We start from the raw sequence: 16,939 nt of genomic DNA on the forward strand, positions 1-16,939 counted from the left end.
GGAGTTTCGCCTCGTATATCCTGAAAAGATCATAAAAAGCTTGCACGATCCTCGCGAGATCAAGTGCAACGTAATCTTGGTCCTTGAAATGGCTTCTAATGTACTTAAGAAATTTTTTCAAACCACCAATTTTACATCGGCAGTCTAGAATGACTCCAAAACCGTATAATAATGGAACCTTTCCAACCCCCCAATATTTTAAAAACTTGGTTGTCATTGCTTGAATACAATCTTCAAAAATTGGTTCGTTTTTATATTTATTAAGATGCACAGCAATTTTGGTCATAGTATGAAGACCGAGAAAAGAAGTAGGAGTGTAAACAGCAGAGAGATAACAAGTTTCTTTGTAAAAAAAATGTCGAGAAAAGAAACAAATGATTCAGCCATCCTAATATCAACTTCGGTGATAGCGTCATCGCCATGTTCACTGTTAATGTAAGAAACAATAACATTATGATACGTTTGTTGAAGTTCCAATCGTCGTCTATATTATGCACTACAACACTCATGAAATCCATCTTTGATTGACCAGTCCAGATATCCGAGGTTAAGGCTACGCTATACCTCCCAGATGATATTGTGTCTTTCATTTGTTCCTTTTCTCCTAAAAACAATTTTAGGATATCGGATCTCAAGGCTTTCCTAGACATTATTTGAACGTTTGGAATTATATAACTCATGAATCTAACAAAGCCTTTAGATTCGATATGACTAAAAGATTGATCGGTGGAAACAAAATATTTTACTAAATCACGTCTAAAGCTTACATGATCGATGTGACTTACAACACTTGTCGAGGCGCTCCAGATTGCGTCCCTGGTAGTGCTTGTGATGACTCCTCAATAGCGACGTCCCGACTCTTATGTTGTGAGCGCTGAAGATTTTGCCACAATTGTGGCATTTTTTGGCTTTTTCGCCGTTCGCCATCACCTCTTCAAAGAAAGTCCACACAACGGACCTAGCATGACGTCGTGGTGGTTGTTGTTGTTGTTGAGCACCTTCATGTTGTTGTTGTTATTGTTCTTGTCGTGCTCGTCGTTGTCGTCGTTGTTGTGTCTCCTCTTGTTGTTCACGTTGTCGAGGTCGTGAAACTTGACTTCGACGTTGAGGTGGTGGTGGTACGTCTTCTTCTTCTTCCTCATCCTCTTCTTCATTTGAATTTTGGGTTTCATCGTCATCTTCTTCTTCATTTGGATTTTGGGATTCACGCATATGTTGCTCGAATTCTTGAAATGCTTCATAAGCCACTTCGGATGGCGGAATTTGAGCTTGATAGGCTTGCTCGGGATCCATTTGAGGGTAGTATGGCACTTGGGTGTTTGGAATTTCGGTGAATTCCGAATGGCCGAAAGTAGGAGCAACATAATTTGGATCGAAAGAGTATTGAGTGTTTAGGTTGGGGGCGTTTTGAGACAAGTGCAACCAATTTTCTTCAAAACGGTGCATTCGTTCACCTCGGGAAGCTCTTCCCCTTCGACCTCCTCGGTTGTGGGATGAGGATGCCATGAAAAATTGAAAGCGGTAAAGAATATTAGAGATTAAAATAGAGAGAGTTTGAGAATATTTGAGATCGAGAGATTTTGAGAGAGTTTGAGAGAAATGTGTGAAGAAAATGAATGAATTAGGGGTTATAGATTTTAGAAATGAATGGGTAAAAAAAAAATAAAAAAACTCGGAATAGCTTATAACGACTTTATTTCAACGGTAAAAAAAAACGGCTATTTTTTTGGGCCGGATCCAACGGCCGAAATTAAAAAAAAAATCACCGGGACTAACGGGATCACCGTATCCCGTTAGTCCCCTTAACGGGACTCCCGTCCCGTCCCGGTCTCAATAACGAGAGTCCTGCTCCCGTTACTGTTCCTAACGGTAGCGGGGATTCCGTCCCGTCCCGCTACCGTTAGGCCACGTTTATGTAGATAAGAATCTACAAAGCCCGAGCTATCTTGAAAACTCCTTGTCGTCTCATATTGGGCTCGAGCTAACTTGTCGTCTTAAACTAAAAAATCTCTCGCATTGGCACGCAATCACAAACTCACAACCCCTTCAATGGTTTTTTTCTTCGTTTGTTCAGCATAAACATATATATAAAATTTCTATAGTCCTGTGGTATCTAGGATAGCCTAGTGGTAATTCCACAACACCTCCTGTGTGGAGGTCGTGGGTTCAATCCCCACAAAAAAAAAAAAAAAAAAAAAAATTTCTATAGTCTCTTCAGGTGGCAAAATGTATGGTTATTTATATTTTCTTATATAGTTATATATATATTTATATAGATTATATATATAGAGAGAGAGAGAGAGAGAGAGAGAGAGAGAGAGAGAGAGAGAGATAATTTTCCAGTTATATAGAAGGCTCTTAATTGTATAAAAAAATATATATATATATTTGGATGGTTGACGCTCACTTCTAACCGTTGGATGCTTTCAGATGAACGGTCAAGATTTGAATGATCAGACAAATCAGCAGATTAATTGCATCCGTCAAGTTGTACAACAAAATCATCGTGGCCGTTGAATGAATCCCTTAAAACTTTTGTGCTCGGCTGCAACTAGGGTTTCTTCATTGACAGTCTTAGTATTATCGCGCACTCGGTGTCAAGGTACGTTCTCGGCTTATCTCGTTCAATCGTCGGCTAAAAGTCAACTCGTTGTTGTGCTTCTAAGTTCTCTCGCTCTATTTTTTTTTTCTCTGTAAATTGCTGAAGAGCTTCGACATTTGATTATGGACAAAGAAGTAGTCTTTAACTAGTCGGAACAGATAGTTTCAATTGTGTATCGCTTTTACACTCCGAATGGCTGTGTGAGCGAACCTCATTCCTGATTGTTTCGATAATATTCACAGCGACGATCTCTGTTTTTCGTCCTCGTTGCTTTTCGATAGCTGCATTGTTGTAAACATCAAACGCTTGATTGAGCAAGTTTTGTTGAATAATTGTTCTAATCCGTCTAGTTTAGTTCCAACTTTTTTTTTCTTTCTAGCATGGACTTTGTATTTTTGTTTGATAAAAATTTCATCTGAATTACAAGGAAGATGGTACAGAGAATCGAAATAAGATAAATTGTGCATATTTACTATAAGGGTAAATGACAGAGTATTGTATGTTGACATTTTGTGGTGTTGACCAGGTTAAATAAAGAATCATGTATACGTCGAGTAAGAAAATCCACAAGGAGAAAGAGGCTGAGCCCACCGAGTTTGAGACCTCGGTCGCTCAGGTCTGTAAACAATAGCTTGTTCTGTTCTTCGTAAATCTTTCTGTAAATGGTTTGCATTACTTAAAATGTTGTTATTGCAGGCGATATTCGACTTGGAGAATACCAACCAGGAATTGAAGAGTGACCTCAAGGATCTATACATTAACTCTGCCCTGTAAGTATTTTACACTTTCATTTGTTGTGTTATTTGTATGCGATAAATAGTATAAATTTATCGAGCTTGATTCGATTTTCACATTTCATTGACTCGTAAATATTATATTAGAGGCATGACAGCATTTAGGTATTAAATCGTGGATCACTATTTACTTATCATTTGAATAAGATAACATAAAAATGGTCGATGAACACGTAGAATCAGGTGTTTTATCATGTGATGAAATTCAAACGCAGTAATAAGGTTTGAGTATATTTTTTTTTAATCTTAAATTATTATTATCCAATTTTTCTATCATTCGTTTTCAATCATGCTCGCCTCAGGCTTTTTATAAGCCTTGAGCAATTTTATTTTAAGGGCCTGTTTTACAGTTATCTGAACTATAAAGTGTATTCGAGCATAATATATTTAGGGGTATTTTTGTTATACCTAGACTTATCATTATTAGTGGGCCGAAAAGCTTTACACGAGTCTCACTAGTATGATATTATTAAGGCCACATTTTTCAAATTCCAATCATCGATGTTATGGTGCAGTCAAGTTGATGTTCCCGGAGGCCGAAAAGCCATCGTGATCCACGTCCCATACAGACTCAGGAAAGCTTTCCGCAAAATCCATGTCAGGCTCGTCAGAGAGCTCGAGAAAAAGTTCAGTGGCAAGGTGTTCTATTTCTTCTTCCCCAATTCACACCTCTTTTTTATTTTTGCATGTTCAAGAAGTTAGCTTAGAGCTTTGTGCTTTTAGGATGTTGTTGTTATTGCGACACGGAGGATAGTGAGGCCGCCGAAGAAAGGCTCAGCTGTTCAGAGGCCACGGACAAGAACGCTGACCTCAGTTCACGAGGCCATTCTTGAGGATGTCGTATTGCCGGCCGAGATTGTCGGCAAGCGAACGAGATATTGTCTCGACGGATCCAAGATCATGAAGGTAATAATAGATCATCATCTCATGGATAGTAATTTTTTGTTTTATGTTTGTTCGTGGGTGTAAATAAATTACGATACTGGTATTTGTTGACAGGTTCTTTTGGACCCCAAGGAACGTAACAACACAGAGTACAAGCTGGAGAGTTTTTCAGCTGTTTACCGTAAGCTTTCAGGAAAAGATGTTGTGTTTGAGTACCCAATCACCGAGGCATAGATAGATATCTAAAACTTTTTTCTTTATGGGTTAGAAATCCATGATTTTGAATTAAACCACTTTGTTAGGGGAGCTTTATGATGGATGCGGTTTTCATTACGATATAATTTAAGCGAACGTTTGATGATATATTTTACCCGGTGTTTCGTGTATTTTGGAGATGATTTTCGTTACCTGCTTGATTTCATATTTGAGAAGCCTCGTCGCTTTATGTTGATATCTTGGAATCTTGTTTCTAGAAGTTATGCAATTTGAACCTGGTATTATTCCAACTGAGTTGTTCTTTCAAAGCCTGAACGGTAACTTTTCAACGAAGTTTAATAATTTTGGGGTGATTATTAGATCGCCGGGCATGATTATAATTATTTTCAAAAGAGAGTAAATTATTTTAAGTCCGGAAATTTGGTTTTTTGTTCTTGATGAGTGGTATTTATTGTGCATTACACAACTTGTCAAATAGTCGGCCTAACTTGCATACGCTTGTCTCAATTATTTAATGAATTATTTTTCCACACGGGGCGACTATGGCGTTCGGTCACCATAGAGACATTCTTTTAATATCTCTAATCTTTTTTGTATCGTTAAACTTAAAAGTAGATGACAAGACACAGGGAAGGATGACATGATTTTGGCAAATATTTTTTAAAAAATTAAACTATTTACGGAAGAAACAAAATGTATTAATAAATCATTGGAAACCATGCTACTTAATCTGATTCCATCTTAACAATGGTGTTAATAGAAATCCCATGAAATACGATGGTCTCTTATGAAATACAAAAAAATAATATGAAATTGGATGGTTCATTAAAAAACAATGAAATAAGATGAAATACAGGAATAAAATAAAATACGATGATTTTCGATGGAATAAGATGAAATGAGATTATAAAATGAAAACAAGTTAGTTTAAATGTTTTTAAGAATATTTGTGTGTGAATTGGACCAAAAATTCATTTTCAGATATATATATATATATATATTTTTAATTTAGGAGTCTATTTTTGTCTAGAGAAATTCACTAGTGTTTTTCCACAATACTGATTAGAGAAACTCGAGCACCAAGTTAACAATCTCTATCGCTTTCTCTACGGTTCTATATTTCTGTCACACCATAAATTTAAACGCGTCTTTGGACTTTGGTCAAAGTCATGGCTGATATTAACTAGACTGAAAATATCAAATAAAAAAATGATTAGAATATGATATCAATTCAATGCCAGAGGGCAGAGGCATTACAAAATTTTATTTTATTACTTTTATTAAGGGTTTTGAAAATCCTAAGAAACATAAATCCAATTATTAAATTCAAAGCGTTTTTTATTAAAAAAACAAAAGTAGGATTCGTTTCAAATATATTTTCAAATAAAAATATGATTTCGCAAAATCTTTTAAAAACAAAAATGTGTATTTTTAAGTAATTCTATAAAATCAACATAAAATACAAATAAAATAAAATTTCATTTATTTTAAATTTTAAATCCTAAAATGCACTTAAATTAAATATCTTATACGAAATATAAAATAACCATATAATTTATTTATTTCAAACGAATCGACGAATAAAATAATTTCACCTATAATACTAGTTGGTAGACGAGCCAGATTAATATGACTCTAATAACATTTGTTACAGTAGTTCATTTGTATTTGCTAGTCCTCATGAGATTGATACTCATACTTAGTACACTTTACTGCTTGGCAACACGTGTTGTGAGTGGAAATATCACAACACTCCACATTTTCCGCTACCGTTGCGACCTCATCTCATAGTATGGAGACCCCCAAAACCGATAATCATATTATCGAAAAAATTTCTACCCCTACAAAAGTACTTTGGCTTTCCGAGATCGCCATATATATATATATATATATATATATATATATATATCCATCATCACTTTCAGGCGTCTAATAATACACCATGCAGTTGCCTTGCAGATCAAATTATAAAGACTAATGGGGCGGGTGTAAAGGACTTTGTTTGGACATCTATACGTTAGGATCAAAACAATAGTAGTCTTGTTTAAAGCTCCAATATCCAAACTTGTAGTTCAAGATCCCCGAGCAAGTCTTAGTGACATGGAAGATAAAACTAGGGAAACCGTCTTTTCCAAGTGATTACTGAATCATTGACCAACTCGATAGTCGATCGAGAAATGCTGAAGGTATCCAAGATTAATATACTCGAAGATCATTGTCTCAAGACAGTTAGTGACCTTCTCTACCTCTTGGGATATGGGATAGAAGGAAAAGAAGATCTCTTTTGATAGTTGGAAATGATGCCCTCAACGACGATCCTCATTCAAGACTGGATCGTCATCTCAAAGCCCTACTATGCGATGCTTCTTCTGTATGGAAGTCATGCTGTCGAAAAATTCGGTATTCTAATCTTCATTTATAGTCAATATTTAATGCGACTACGCTATTTGTAGTAGACAACTTCCTTATCCAATAATTGGTTCAATTTTTGGTTCAACTGCCCAAGACACTTCCACCTCGAAAGCAGCCAACGAGGAGTTGAAAATTTCTAAAACTCGACGATGTTTCTCTATATCTCCTTGCAAAGATATAAACTTGTATCTCCCAAATTGAGCCTCTCAAAGAGACGTGCTAGTGAGTTAGTTACAGAACAAAACTAAACTTCATATATATACACGAGAGAGTTAAGAGAAATAATGTTACATACCACTTAGTTAAAATCAGTGTAACATACCACGGTTATTTTCAATTGGACGATTAAACTGAAGTTTTGTGTGACTGATATATATATATATATATATATATATATATATATATATATCACTGTTATTTACATACCAGAGTGTGAAAGTTTGATTTAGTCACAAAGGCATAAAGACAGACCTTGCAGTTCAGCTCCTCACTGTGAGAAGATATTCGTTCTCCTCGCTGTCCAGCTCCTCTGCCTCATCGCCGCCATTCATGTATCGAATCTGTGTGATGGTGTTTTGTTTGTGAATGTGTGTGCGTGAATGGAATGACTTGCTGATTAGGAAATAGGAAAAAGCATTTTGATATAAATTGATTGCACACCTTTTGTTTTCGGTTTTATAAAAGGTTTTATAAAACTCAAGTTTTTCTCTTTAATTTATCTTGTTCTGTTTAATATGTCTTACATGTATTTGATGAAATTGAATGCCAAATATTCAATGATTTTGCACCTGTGATTAGTGAATAAAGACTATGTCTCAAAATTGTAATTCATGTTGATGCTATCATTCACTTGCTGATTAGGAAATAGGAAAAACCTTTTTATAAAACTCTGGATTGTAGCAAATAAATAGTGTCAGTGAACTTGTATGACTTAACCTTAGTAATTCAAGAGGAGATTTATGAACTTAAACTTGTTAAAATTTTATAGTGAGTTGCATGTTTAACTTATGAACTTACAAATTAAAATTTTTAAAAACTTAAACTTGTTAGAATTCTTAGGATTTAAACTTGGAACAAATTGAAAATGTGTTTAGTCTTTGAAAGAACTGAAAATTCTTAGAATTATTAGGATTAAAACTTGTTACAAATTGAAATTGTGTTTAGTAATTGTATAAATTGAAAATTGTTATAATCTTTAATATTTAAACTTGTATAGGAAATTAGCCAAAATTTCGGTAGAACCAGGCTCAGAGAGCACACCGACATTGAGGACCCAGTCATCTTAAGCACCCCCTCCGACACAGACGACTCCGCCCTCGGTTTCACGTCCGCTGCGAGCTGAAGAAGGATCTGGCTCTGGGAGTACGCCTACTGTAGCACGAAAGAGAGTTAAAAAGAGAACTGGTCGGTCTGCTTTGTGAACTCAATACGAGTAGTGATTTATTTTACCTTGATAATATGTTATATTTTGATGTTATTAGCGTTGCGAACGTTATTTATTTTAGTATTGTATTTTAGTTTATTAGTATGAGACATATTATAAGTATAATTATGAATTCATCATATGAATGAAATATATATTATTTTGGTTTATAAGATTTTATTTGTGTAATTATTTTTACATTCAAAACATTTAAATATTAGCGACAAAAAATTGGTAGAAAAAAGATTACTCGGAAAAATGGCGGGAAAAAGTGGCTGAAAAACATGGTGAGAAAAAATTGGCGGAAAAAATAGGTTTCCCGGCAAAATATAGTGGCCGAAATCAGTCACGACAATAGCCACGACTAGTCGCGGCTGATTTTAGCCACGAAAAGTCGTGGCAACATCAACAGCAACAGAGCAACAACCACGATTTTCATAGCAAAAGCCACGACTTTTGTCGCGGCCGTTGTCAGTTTTTGTTATAGTGAAATTATCTACAAATTAAGAGCATAACTCAAATTAAAGCAGGAAGCGCATGCGGTACACTATAAACACGTCGACATGAGATGGATTTTTTTTTAATATGAATAATTGAAGTATAATTTTAATTTTAATCGAAAGCAACCATTTGAATATTTCGTTAAATTTCTTCTTTATCCGTACGAGGTACTTTGCTTATACCCAATATCATTATGGGGCTCCTAAATTCCCACTTTCCAACACCACACACATTTCTCTAATGTAACAAAAAAAAAAGTTTGGGAAATCCATTTAGGTTTTCTGGGTGAATAAAAAAAACTGAGAATGATGAAGATTATGATAGTGTTGGTATTATTATCGCATTCTCTTCTCAGTCTTTCAATAGCTTCGTTCACTCCGATCGACAATTACTTGATAGCCTGTGGTTCTTCGAAGAACGTCATATACCAAGGAAGGACTTTCGTCCCAGACTCCGACCACTCTTCTCTAGTCGTGAAAGCCGGCAAATCAGCGTCGTCCACGTCAGCCACTTCAAATGTCCCGTCTCCGATCTACCGATCAGCGAGGGTATTCACATCGACCGGGTCATTCAAATTCAAGATCGAAAAGAGAGGAAGACACTGGATCCGACTCCATTTTTACCCGTTCCAGACCCGAACCGAAAACCTAGCAAAAGCTTCGCTGCTGAGCGTGGTCACAGACAAGTTCGTCCTCATGGAAGGTTTCGCATTCCAAGGCAAGTCTACACCGTCTTTCAAAGAATACTCGGTCAACCTTACCACCGACTGGCTGACGTTGACTTTCATCCCGGCGAACAACTCACTAGCGTTCGTGAACGCTATCGAGGTCGTCTCGATCCCCGACGGAATCTTCCCGGAGCAAGCTGTGGGAGTGAATCCCTCGACGCTGCTCAGCGGCCTGTCGGAGTTAGCCATGGAAACCGTCCACCGGCTGAACATGGGCGGTCCGGCGATAAATCCAGAGAACGACACTCTGGATCGCACATGGGAGACGGACGAGAAGTATCTCTATATGAAGAACTCGACTGAGAGCGTAAAGATTAATCCGGCGAGCATTAGGTACCCGCCGGGAGTGACGCCGGAGATCGCGCCGAACTTCGTCTACGCAACAGCGCAGACAATGATCGAAAGCTACACGTACATGCCGACGATCAACGTGACGTGGGTGTTCGACGATGTGGATCCGAGGTTTGAGTACTTCGTCCGGGCCCACTTTTGCGACATTGTCAGCAGAAGCCCAAGCGACGACTTCGTCTTCAACTTCTTCATCAACAACGAGTTTGCTCTTGGGAGGTTCGACATATTGTCCATCGTCCACGGTTTGAACGTCCCGGTCTACAAAGACTTCGTCTCCAAATCATCTGCCGGGACGAGGACGATGACTATCAGCGTGGCGCCCGATTCATTGACGGACGGTACCAAGGCGATCCTCAACGGCCTTGAGATTATGCGGCTCAGCAATGGGTTCGAGAGCCTCGCCGGAGATAAAGTTAAGGAATGTGTGTTGAGTCCAAACGGATGTGTGTCATCACATCCACATAAAGGTACGTACGCCTGCTTTTAATGAGTTAAAAATAAATTCGGATGTCACATTTTAATGAAAATAAGTTATAACCATGACTTGTTAGATTCTTAAAGAGGAATGAAATACCTCGTTTATATCTTGATTAGGCTTTCAAAATAAAATTATATTGAAAAAAGATAAGGTGTTCGTCGATTTGATTATATGTTATTGAATAATTCAGTAAAATAAAATAGGAAGCGTAGATTAAAAAAATGAGTTTTAGCCTTTTAGCTTGACCGGAGAGAATATAAATGTGCAATTGTGACCATACAATCATAAATATTTTATGGATTTTGATCGTTAGGAAAATAAAATTCAAGGCACATGAATCACTCATTTGGGAGAGTTTGACAAGGTCAAAGTGGAGCCAATCTCAATCCTACGCGTCTTTTTTCAATTTTTGTGATAGCTGTACAAAAGCACTGCCCGCGCTGTGGCCCAAGACTTAGACCCCCTTGAGCAAAGTCAACACTCCCAAAGAATATGAAAAAATTACGAAAATGTCCCCTGTTGCAACGATTCTAAACTAGCATTATTTTAAGGGTAATCTAGCCATGTAGCCAATTTCAAACATGGTTTTAAGGATGTAGCCAACGTTTGGTAAATTTTGTAATCTAGCCATTTACAAAAATAAACGGTTAGAAAATATCGAAAATACCCTTATGTAACATAAATCATAGAAACCAAATACTAGCCAACGTTTCAGCTAGCCGAAGTTTATCGTACGTAAAATAAACGGAAATTAACAAAGCAGCGGAGATTAACAAAAAAATTAGAAAGAAATAAACGCTCAATAACCAACTTTGCCAAATATAGAATTTTTTTTAAAATTCTAAATATATACACGTGTATTAACTTCGAAAATTCGTATGGAAAATTTGATCGGCTTGTGAATAACACCGTATTAAATGCGTATTAAAGGAAATGAAAGAAATATCAATTGATAACACCATCGACCTCTACATGCACATATGTAAATTTACCATAATTAACAGAAATTAACAAAACAGCAGAGATTAACAAAAAATTAGAAAGAAATAAGAAAACGCTCAATAACAAACTTTGCCAAATATATAATTTATTTTAAAATTCTAAATATATACACGTGTATTAATTTCGAAAATTTTGGTTGATCAAACGTGGGCTACAAGTTTTGTAAGCAAATTCTAGTAGATGATATTATAGTAATTAACATCTTACATAATTAAGACATGCCATCATTTTTGGCTAGAGTGAAAATTTGGACGAAACGTTGGCTAGATTACAATTTCAAGGTTTCAAGTGGCTTAATTCGACTAATTTTTCTTATTTTAAACATTTTAAAATTTTGAGATTTTTTTGAAACTGTAACCAAGAAAAAAAATTAGATAGGGAAAAATAAGAAACAGTTTTATTTAGAAAAAAAGTGTAAAGATTAAAAAAATAATTAATTAGAAAAATAGCCAACTTCAACGTTTGACACTGCTAAATGACCAACGTTTCGTAAATTTTAGGTAAATAGCCACTGACTTTTATTTACAAACGCAGTTTTACAAGAATACCCATACATGATACGTATCATTCCCGCCCAAACGTTGACTATGTAAATGAATTTGGTTAATGTCCCCTCTTAATGCGATTAAGTCAACTAAATAATTAATTTCTAAATTTAAACACATAACACAATTCAAATGTAAATGAATGACTCACAAAAATATTCAAATAAAAACGTAGAATAATTGTGTTAATATCTGTTAATATATGTGTCAATAATTGTAAATATTCTGTAAATATTTGTAAATACGTATAAATGTGAACTACGGTTTTAAAGAACACAAAATAAAAAAAATAACTGTTGCGTATATTTTGGGCATTGATATACTATCAAGAATCCACAAAATAATATAGAAATAATTGCTTTCTATATTTTTGAAAATATAAGAAAGATAATTAAAAATTCAAATTTTTTAAAAAATTACCTTAAATAAATTGTTGAATTAATAATCAAAATTTAAATGAAAATTCGGAAAAAAAAAAGAGGGACAAATCTAGAAAGCATAATTTTTTTTATAGTGTCACGTCATCTTTGTGACTATTTATATAAGATTTACGAAACGTTGACTATTTAACAATGTCAAACGTTTAAGTTGACTATTTTCCTAATGTACCCTTAAAAAAATAACTATTTACACCTAAAAAAAATGATATTTTCGTAGTAAAAATGAAACACACTATGTTTGAAATAAAATATAAAAAGCGGCTACAAGAAGCAATTATCACAAAGGAAACAATATAAAATATAGACATGGCTCCATATCATATATCATATATCATATATCATATGGGCTTTAATATAAAATATAGACATGGCTCCATATCATATATCATATATCATATATCATATGGGCTTTAGTAGAACTGTCTAATAATTAATAAAAAGCTCAAACTAAAGCTATGGAATACACAGAGTTGGTCTATATTCTTAATATTTGAATAATAGAGTTACCTGTATGGATCACAAACTTATTTACTGGTCAAGGTCGTGTTGCGATATTTCAATACGCAAGTGAGCGTAGTCGCTCAACTAGTAAAGTCGTAAATACGAGTCGATCCAACGAAGATTATACTTCACCGAAAATTAAACTAACTAGCAATGAATTGAACTCAAAAGCAACAGTGGTGGTAATTAACTAAAAACGATAATTTAAATAAAAATAAAAAGTAAATGTGGAATAACGGATATGTAGACGGCAAGAGCAATGGCGTCGCAAAACTCTCCTACGGTCGGGATTCTTAGAACTACGCATGATTTTTAGGTTCTCTCTCTTCACTAATCACACTCACGTAATATTGTCGCTAAATCTCTCTCGAGCATCGAATAACCTATGTCAATACCAAATTTTTATCTCTCGATCTCAAACCCTAAAAATACGACAGACATTACAATGAAGAATGTTTACACGACTCTGTAGCAGCCTAACTATCTATAGTCTTAGAAATATACCACAACATAATTCTTATGCACAATTATTCAATATTTCTCTAGCACAAATAAATCTTAAAATTCATGAACGACGTCGCGAATCTCATACAAGCATCATAAAAGGAATTAAATCAAGCAATAGAGAAGGTGTACATGAAAAGCACTTCAATCAATAAAATAATCTACAACCATATTCAAGTATGCGAAGCCATCATCCTCTCGAAGATTAGTTCATGGCAAAGAAGAAAAACAACGAAAAAAATAAATAAAACTCATAACCAAACTCAAAACAATAAACATAAAAGCGGGAGTTCTAGAATTAAAGAGAAGAAGGCGAAATCACGAATTAATGGCGGTGAATGATAGTTATGAACGGGACTTCTTCTCCGATTTTCCTTCTATCCCAACTAGCCAAACACTATTCTTACACATAAAGTAAAACCTAACTCGTGTTATTGAGACTATTAATTCTAATATATTCTGTTTAGGGTTATTTTTCAGAGCTTTTATGGGTCGTTGGATAAGATCCAACGGCTCAAAATACAATTAAAATACAATATCAGAGTTGGGGGGGGGGGGGGGGGGGTGTTAGCCTCGCTTCTCGGAAATTATTTCGAGAAATTTCTATCGTTCCTCGACGTTGTCCCGTGCCTCCCGTGTGCTCAGATTGCCCCCATTTAATTAGTTCATAACTCTGAAAAGTAAGAGAAAACTCCAAAACGACATCAAAACACTAAAAAACTTACGACATTTCAACGTCGTGAGCGCCAACGATCGCGTATAAAACGCGCTTATTAGGTCGTCTACCAAATGATGTTTTCACATGTGGCGTTACTTAGAAGCGTGTGATACAAGCATGTGATATTGATAGTTAGGTTTAAAAAAAAAGATATAGATAACTATTTTATTTTTGTTTTTATAAAAAGAAAAATAAAATGTTAATTTTTGTTAGTGTTTGATCAGAAAAGAGCCTAAAAATTCCATGTTATGGATGTTTGACGCGAATATTTTGTTTAGTTGAATAACCAATTCAAATTGAATTTCTATATCTACTTACAAGAATTATTGGTGATTTTGCAGGTCTTCAGCTGAAGATTAAAGTTATCTTTGGTAATTTGCTAATTATTATTTCTCCCAATTGCTTATGCATTTATTCAATTACTAAATCATTGTACTATCTAACAGCGGTGGTCGTAGCGTTAACTGTGTTACCACTTCTATGCTTCACAAGCTGGTGTTACAAGAGAAAGGAGAGTTTCTTGTCAAATAATAAAAAAAGAGATCAAGATATCGAAGGCTTCATAAGTAGTAACGAAAGTGTTACCGCAAAAAGGTACAGATTCTCAGAAGTTAAGAAGATCACCAAATCATTCGTGCATGAGTTGGGAAATGGAGGTTGTGGCAAGGTCTACAAAGGAGAGTTACCAGATGGTCGTTTTGTAGCTGTGAAGTTGTTAAATTCATCAAAAGAGAACGCCCAAGAGTTTATCAACGAGGTCGTAAGCATTAGTAAAACCTCTCATGTGAATATCGTCAAACTCTTAGGGTTTTGTTTTGAAGGTCGAAAAAGAGCTCTCATTTACGAATTCATGCCTAATGGATCGCTCGAGAAGTTTGTGTACAACAAAAAGGCATCTCAAAGAAGGCCGAATTTAGAATGGGAAACAATTATTCAGATTGCAACAGGGATCGCTCGAGGTCTTGAGTATTTGCACCGAGGTTGTAACACTAGAATTTTACATTTCGACATAAAACCGCATAACATTCTCTTGGACGAAGATTTATGTCCGAAAATTTCAGACTTCGGTCTCGCTAAGCTTTTCCCGAACAAACAGAGTAATGTATCTTTGATGAACGCAAGAGGTACGATGGGATACATAGCTCCCGAAGTTTGCAATATAAATTTTGGCGGAGTTTCGTCCAAGTCCGATGTTTATAGCTATGGAATGATGATTATTGAGATGGTTGGGGGTAAAAAGAACATCAAAGCTGAAGTGAGCAAAACAAGTGAGATCTATTTTCCCGATTGGATTTATAAACAACTCGAAGACGAGGATAGTTTAAGATTGTGGGGAAACATGACCAGCGAAGAAAATCAAATAGCGAGAAAGATGATCATAGTTGGACTTTGGTGTATACAATTTTCGCCATCTGATCGACCTTCAATGAGTAAAGTGATTGAAATGTTGGAAGGAAGTTTAGAAGCATTGCAAATTCCAACAAGGCCAACATTTTATCCACCAAGATCTCCTGAAACATTGTATTCCAAGCAAGAAACAAGCTCTCTCTCATCATCAACATTGTAGTAGCCATGTATCAAAGAGGTACTCATCTTGGCAAATTCTAGATATGGTTTGTAAATTTTTGCACGGAACAATGAAAACTTCAATTTAATGTCACTACTGAAGTCTAGAAACTGTTAAGCATTTTTATATAATATTATCATTAATATTACTATTGTTGTGTGAGGGTAGATTAGTCATTTCTTGTATTTCTTTATTGTATAAACCTAGAGACTTATGTAATTTCTATTATTCAAAATTGTCATGAAATCTAGTTTTTCCATATTTCCACATAAATCAGAGTCTCATAAATTTGCCCATTGTTCATGGTTGGATCGTCACAAAATTATATTTGAACTAAATATTAATGTTTTTTCCGCAACAACTTCGGCCAACACATCTGGAAGCCCTGGAACTCAGTTCGCCACTTCTTACAACCGTTAGACCGTCACGAAATTTAAACAAAATATTTGTGACATACATAGGGACAGTATCTTGAAATACGCCGCCGCTCTCCACCATCACTCGCCACTCTCTGCCATCACTTGCTGCTGTCTCTCTCTCTCTCTCTCTCTCTCTCACTCTCTCTCATCCTTCATTTCTCATCATAAACATTTGTTCTTTATTTTTTATTTTGACACAACTCACAGGGAACCTTTTTGTGTGTGTGTGTGTGTTGGTGTTATTGAACGTTTTCTGTTTGGCGTAATTTGAATCAAGTCTACTGCTCTCTGCAGGATCCAATGTTCAGCTTCAAGCTCTGTATTTTTCGAAGGTGATATCGGAAACCCAATTCAGTGTGGAATTTGTAAAGGTTTTTTTTGTTCTTCTAAGATAATTATTAATCTATGCTTTTTAATATCCTTTTGTTTTGTTTTGTGTCACTTGCGTGGTTCAGGACTGAGTATTGGATGCTTCATCTGCAACTCAAGCTCCTATAAAGCATTGATACTGGAGTTGGAAATTTACTGCTACTTGTTGGTTCTAATATTTCTGATTAATCAGAACAAAAAAAAAAATATAGTGAGGTTAGTTACAGTCATTTTCATATGCTCGCTATCCTGTATTCGACTATGGTTTTTCCGTCAAATAGAATGTAACATCCGTGTGTCTGTCATGTATCAGGCCAAAGGGTATTTACGAACAAAGTGAATTCAAGTTCTCATTTTATTGATAAGTTGGTGGTTTTTTTTTTTTTTTTTTTTTTTTTTTATTAAGTACGGTCAGATGAGTATATTACATAAAGCTGCTCTCAATATGAATTTTTTTGTAACTGTGCTCTCACAGCGAAGTGAGC

General features: G+C 35.4%; 2 protein-coding genes across 3 annotated transcripts; both read left to right on the forward strand.

Annotated features, from left to right (window-relative positions):
• The first annotated feature begins 2,447 nt into the window (after positions 1 to 2,447).
• Positions 2,448 to 4,688, forward strand: LOC149384014 (small ribosomal subunit protein eS7z-like). The gene is made up of 6 exons (XM_089629308.1): positions 2,448 to 2,602; positions 3,129 to 3,218; positions 3,299 to 3,372; positions 3,912 to 4,035; positions 4,120 to 4,302; positions 4,396 to 4,688. The coding sequence occupies exons 2-6, from the start codon at positions 3,144 to 3,146 to the stop codon at positions 4,513 to 4,515; spliced, it is 576 nt and encodes a 191-aa protein (XP_089485434.1). The 5' UTR covers positions 2,448 to 2,602; positions 3,129 to 3,143; the 3' UTR covers positions 4,516 to 4,688.
• A 4,376-nt stretch (positions 4,689 to 9,064) lies between these two features.
• LOC149384015 (receptor-like protein kinase THESEUS 1) lies at positions 9,065 to 16,726 on the forward strand. Of its 2 annotated transcripts, XR_016301864.1 has the most exons (5): positions 9,065 to 10,378; positions 14,441 to 14,470; positions 14,546 to 15,684; positions 16,380 to 16,417; positions 16,541 to 16,726. XR_016301864.1 is itself a non-coding variant. In XM_089629381.1 (3 exons), exons 1-3 carry the CDS (start codon positions 9,139 to 9,141, stop codon positions 15,664 to 15,666), a joined length of 2,391 nt encoding a protein of 796 aa, XP_089485507.1. In that variant the 5' UTR covers positions 9,065 to 9,138; the 3' UTR covers positions 15,667 to 15,867. The 2 variants fall into 2 exon arrangements, 1 of the variants encoding a protein (XP_089485507.1); XM_089629381.1 differs by lacking the exons at positions 16,380 to 16,417; positions 16,541 to 16,726 and having other exon boundaries at positions 14,546 to 15,867.
• The last annotated feature ends 213 nt before the right edge of the window (positions 16,727 to 16,939 follow it).

The sequence above is a fragment of the Urtica dioica genome, chromosome 10 (assembly GCF_054948205.1).
Source record: "Urtica dioica subsp. dioica isolate 48M chromosome 10, U.dioica_male_clone48M_v1_H2, whole genome shotgun sequence".
In the NCBI taxonomy this organism is placed as follows: Eukaryota; Viridiplantae; Streptophyta; class Magnoliopsida; order Rosales; family Urticaceae; genus Urtica; species Urtica dioica.

What these genes read in the sequence shown, in the direction of transcription:
- LOC149384014 (XM_089629308.1), top strand. Translation starts at nt 3,144, where the DNA reads ATGTATACGTCGAGTAAGAAAATCCACAAGGAGAAAGAGGCTGAGCCC. An exon ending in TTGAGACCTCGGTCGCTCAG is followed by an intron (nt 3,219 to 3,298) that starts GTCTGTAAACAA and finishes TTGTTATTGCAG; the next exon opens with GCGATATTCGACTTGGAGAA. An exon ending in CTATACATTAACTCTGCCCT is followed by an intron (nt 3,373 to 3,911) that starts GTAAGTATTTTA and finishes GTTATGGTGCAG; the next exon opens with TCAAGTTGATGTTCCCGGAG.
- LOC149384015 (XM_089629381.1), top strand. Translation starts at nt 9,139, where the DNA reads ATGATGAAGATTATGATAGTGTTGGTATTATTATCGCATTCTCTTCTC. An exon ending in GTCATCACATCCACATAAAG is followed by an intron (nt 10,379 to 14,440) that starts GTACGTACGCCT and finishes GTGATTTTGCAG; the next exon opens with GTCTTCAGCTGAAGATTAAA. An exon ending in GAAGATTAAAGTTATCTTTG is followed by an intron (nt 14,471 to 14,545) that starts GTAATTTGCTAA and finishes ACTATCTAACAG; the next exon opens with CGGTGGTCGTAGCGTTAACT.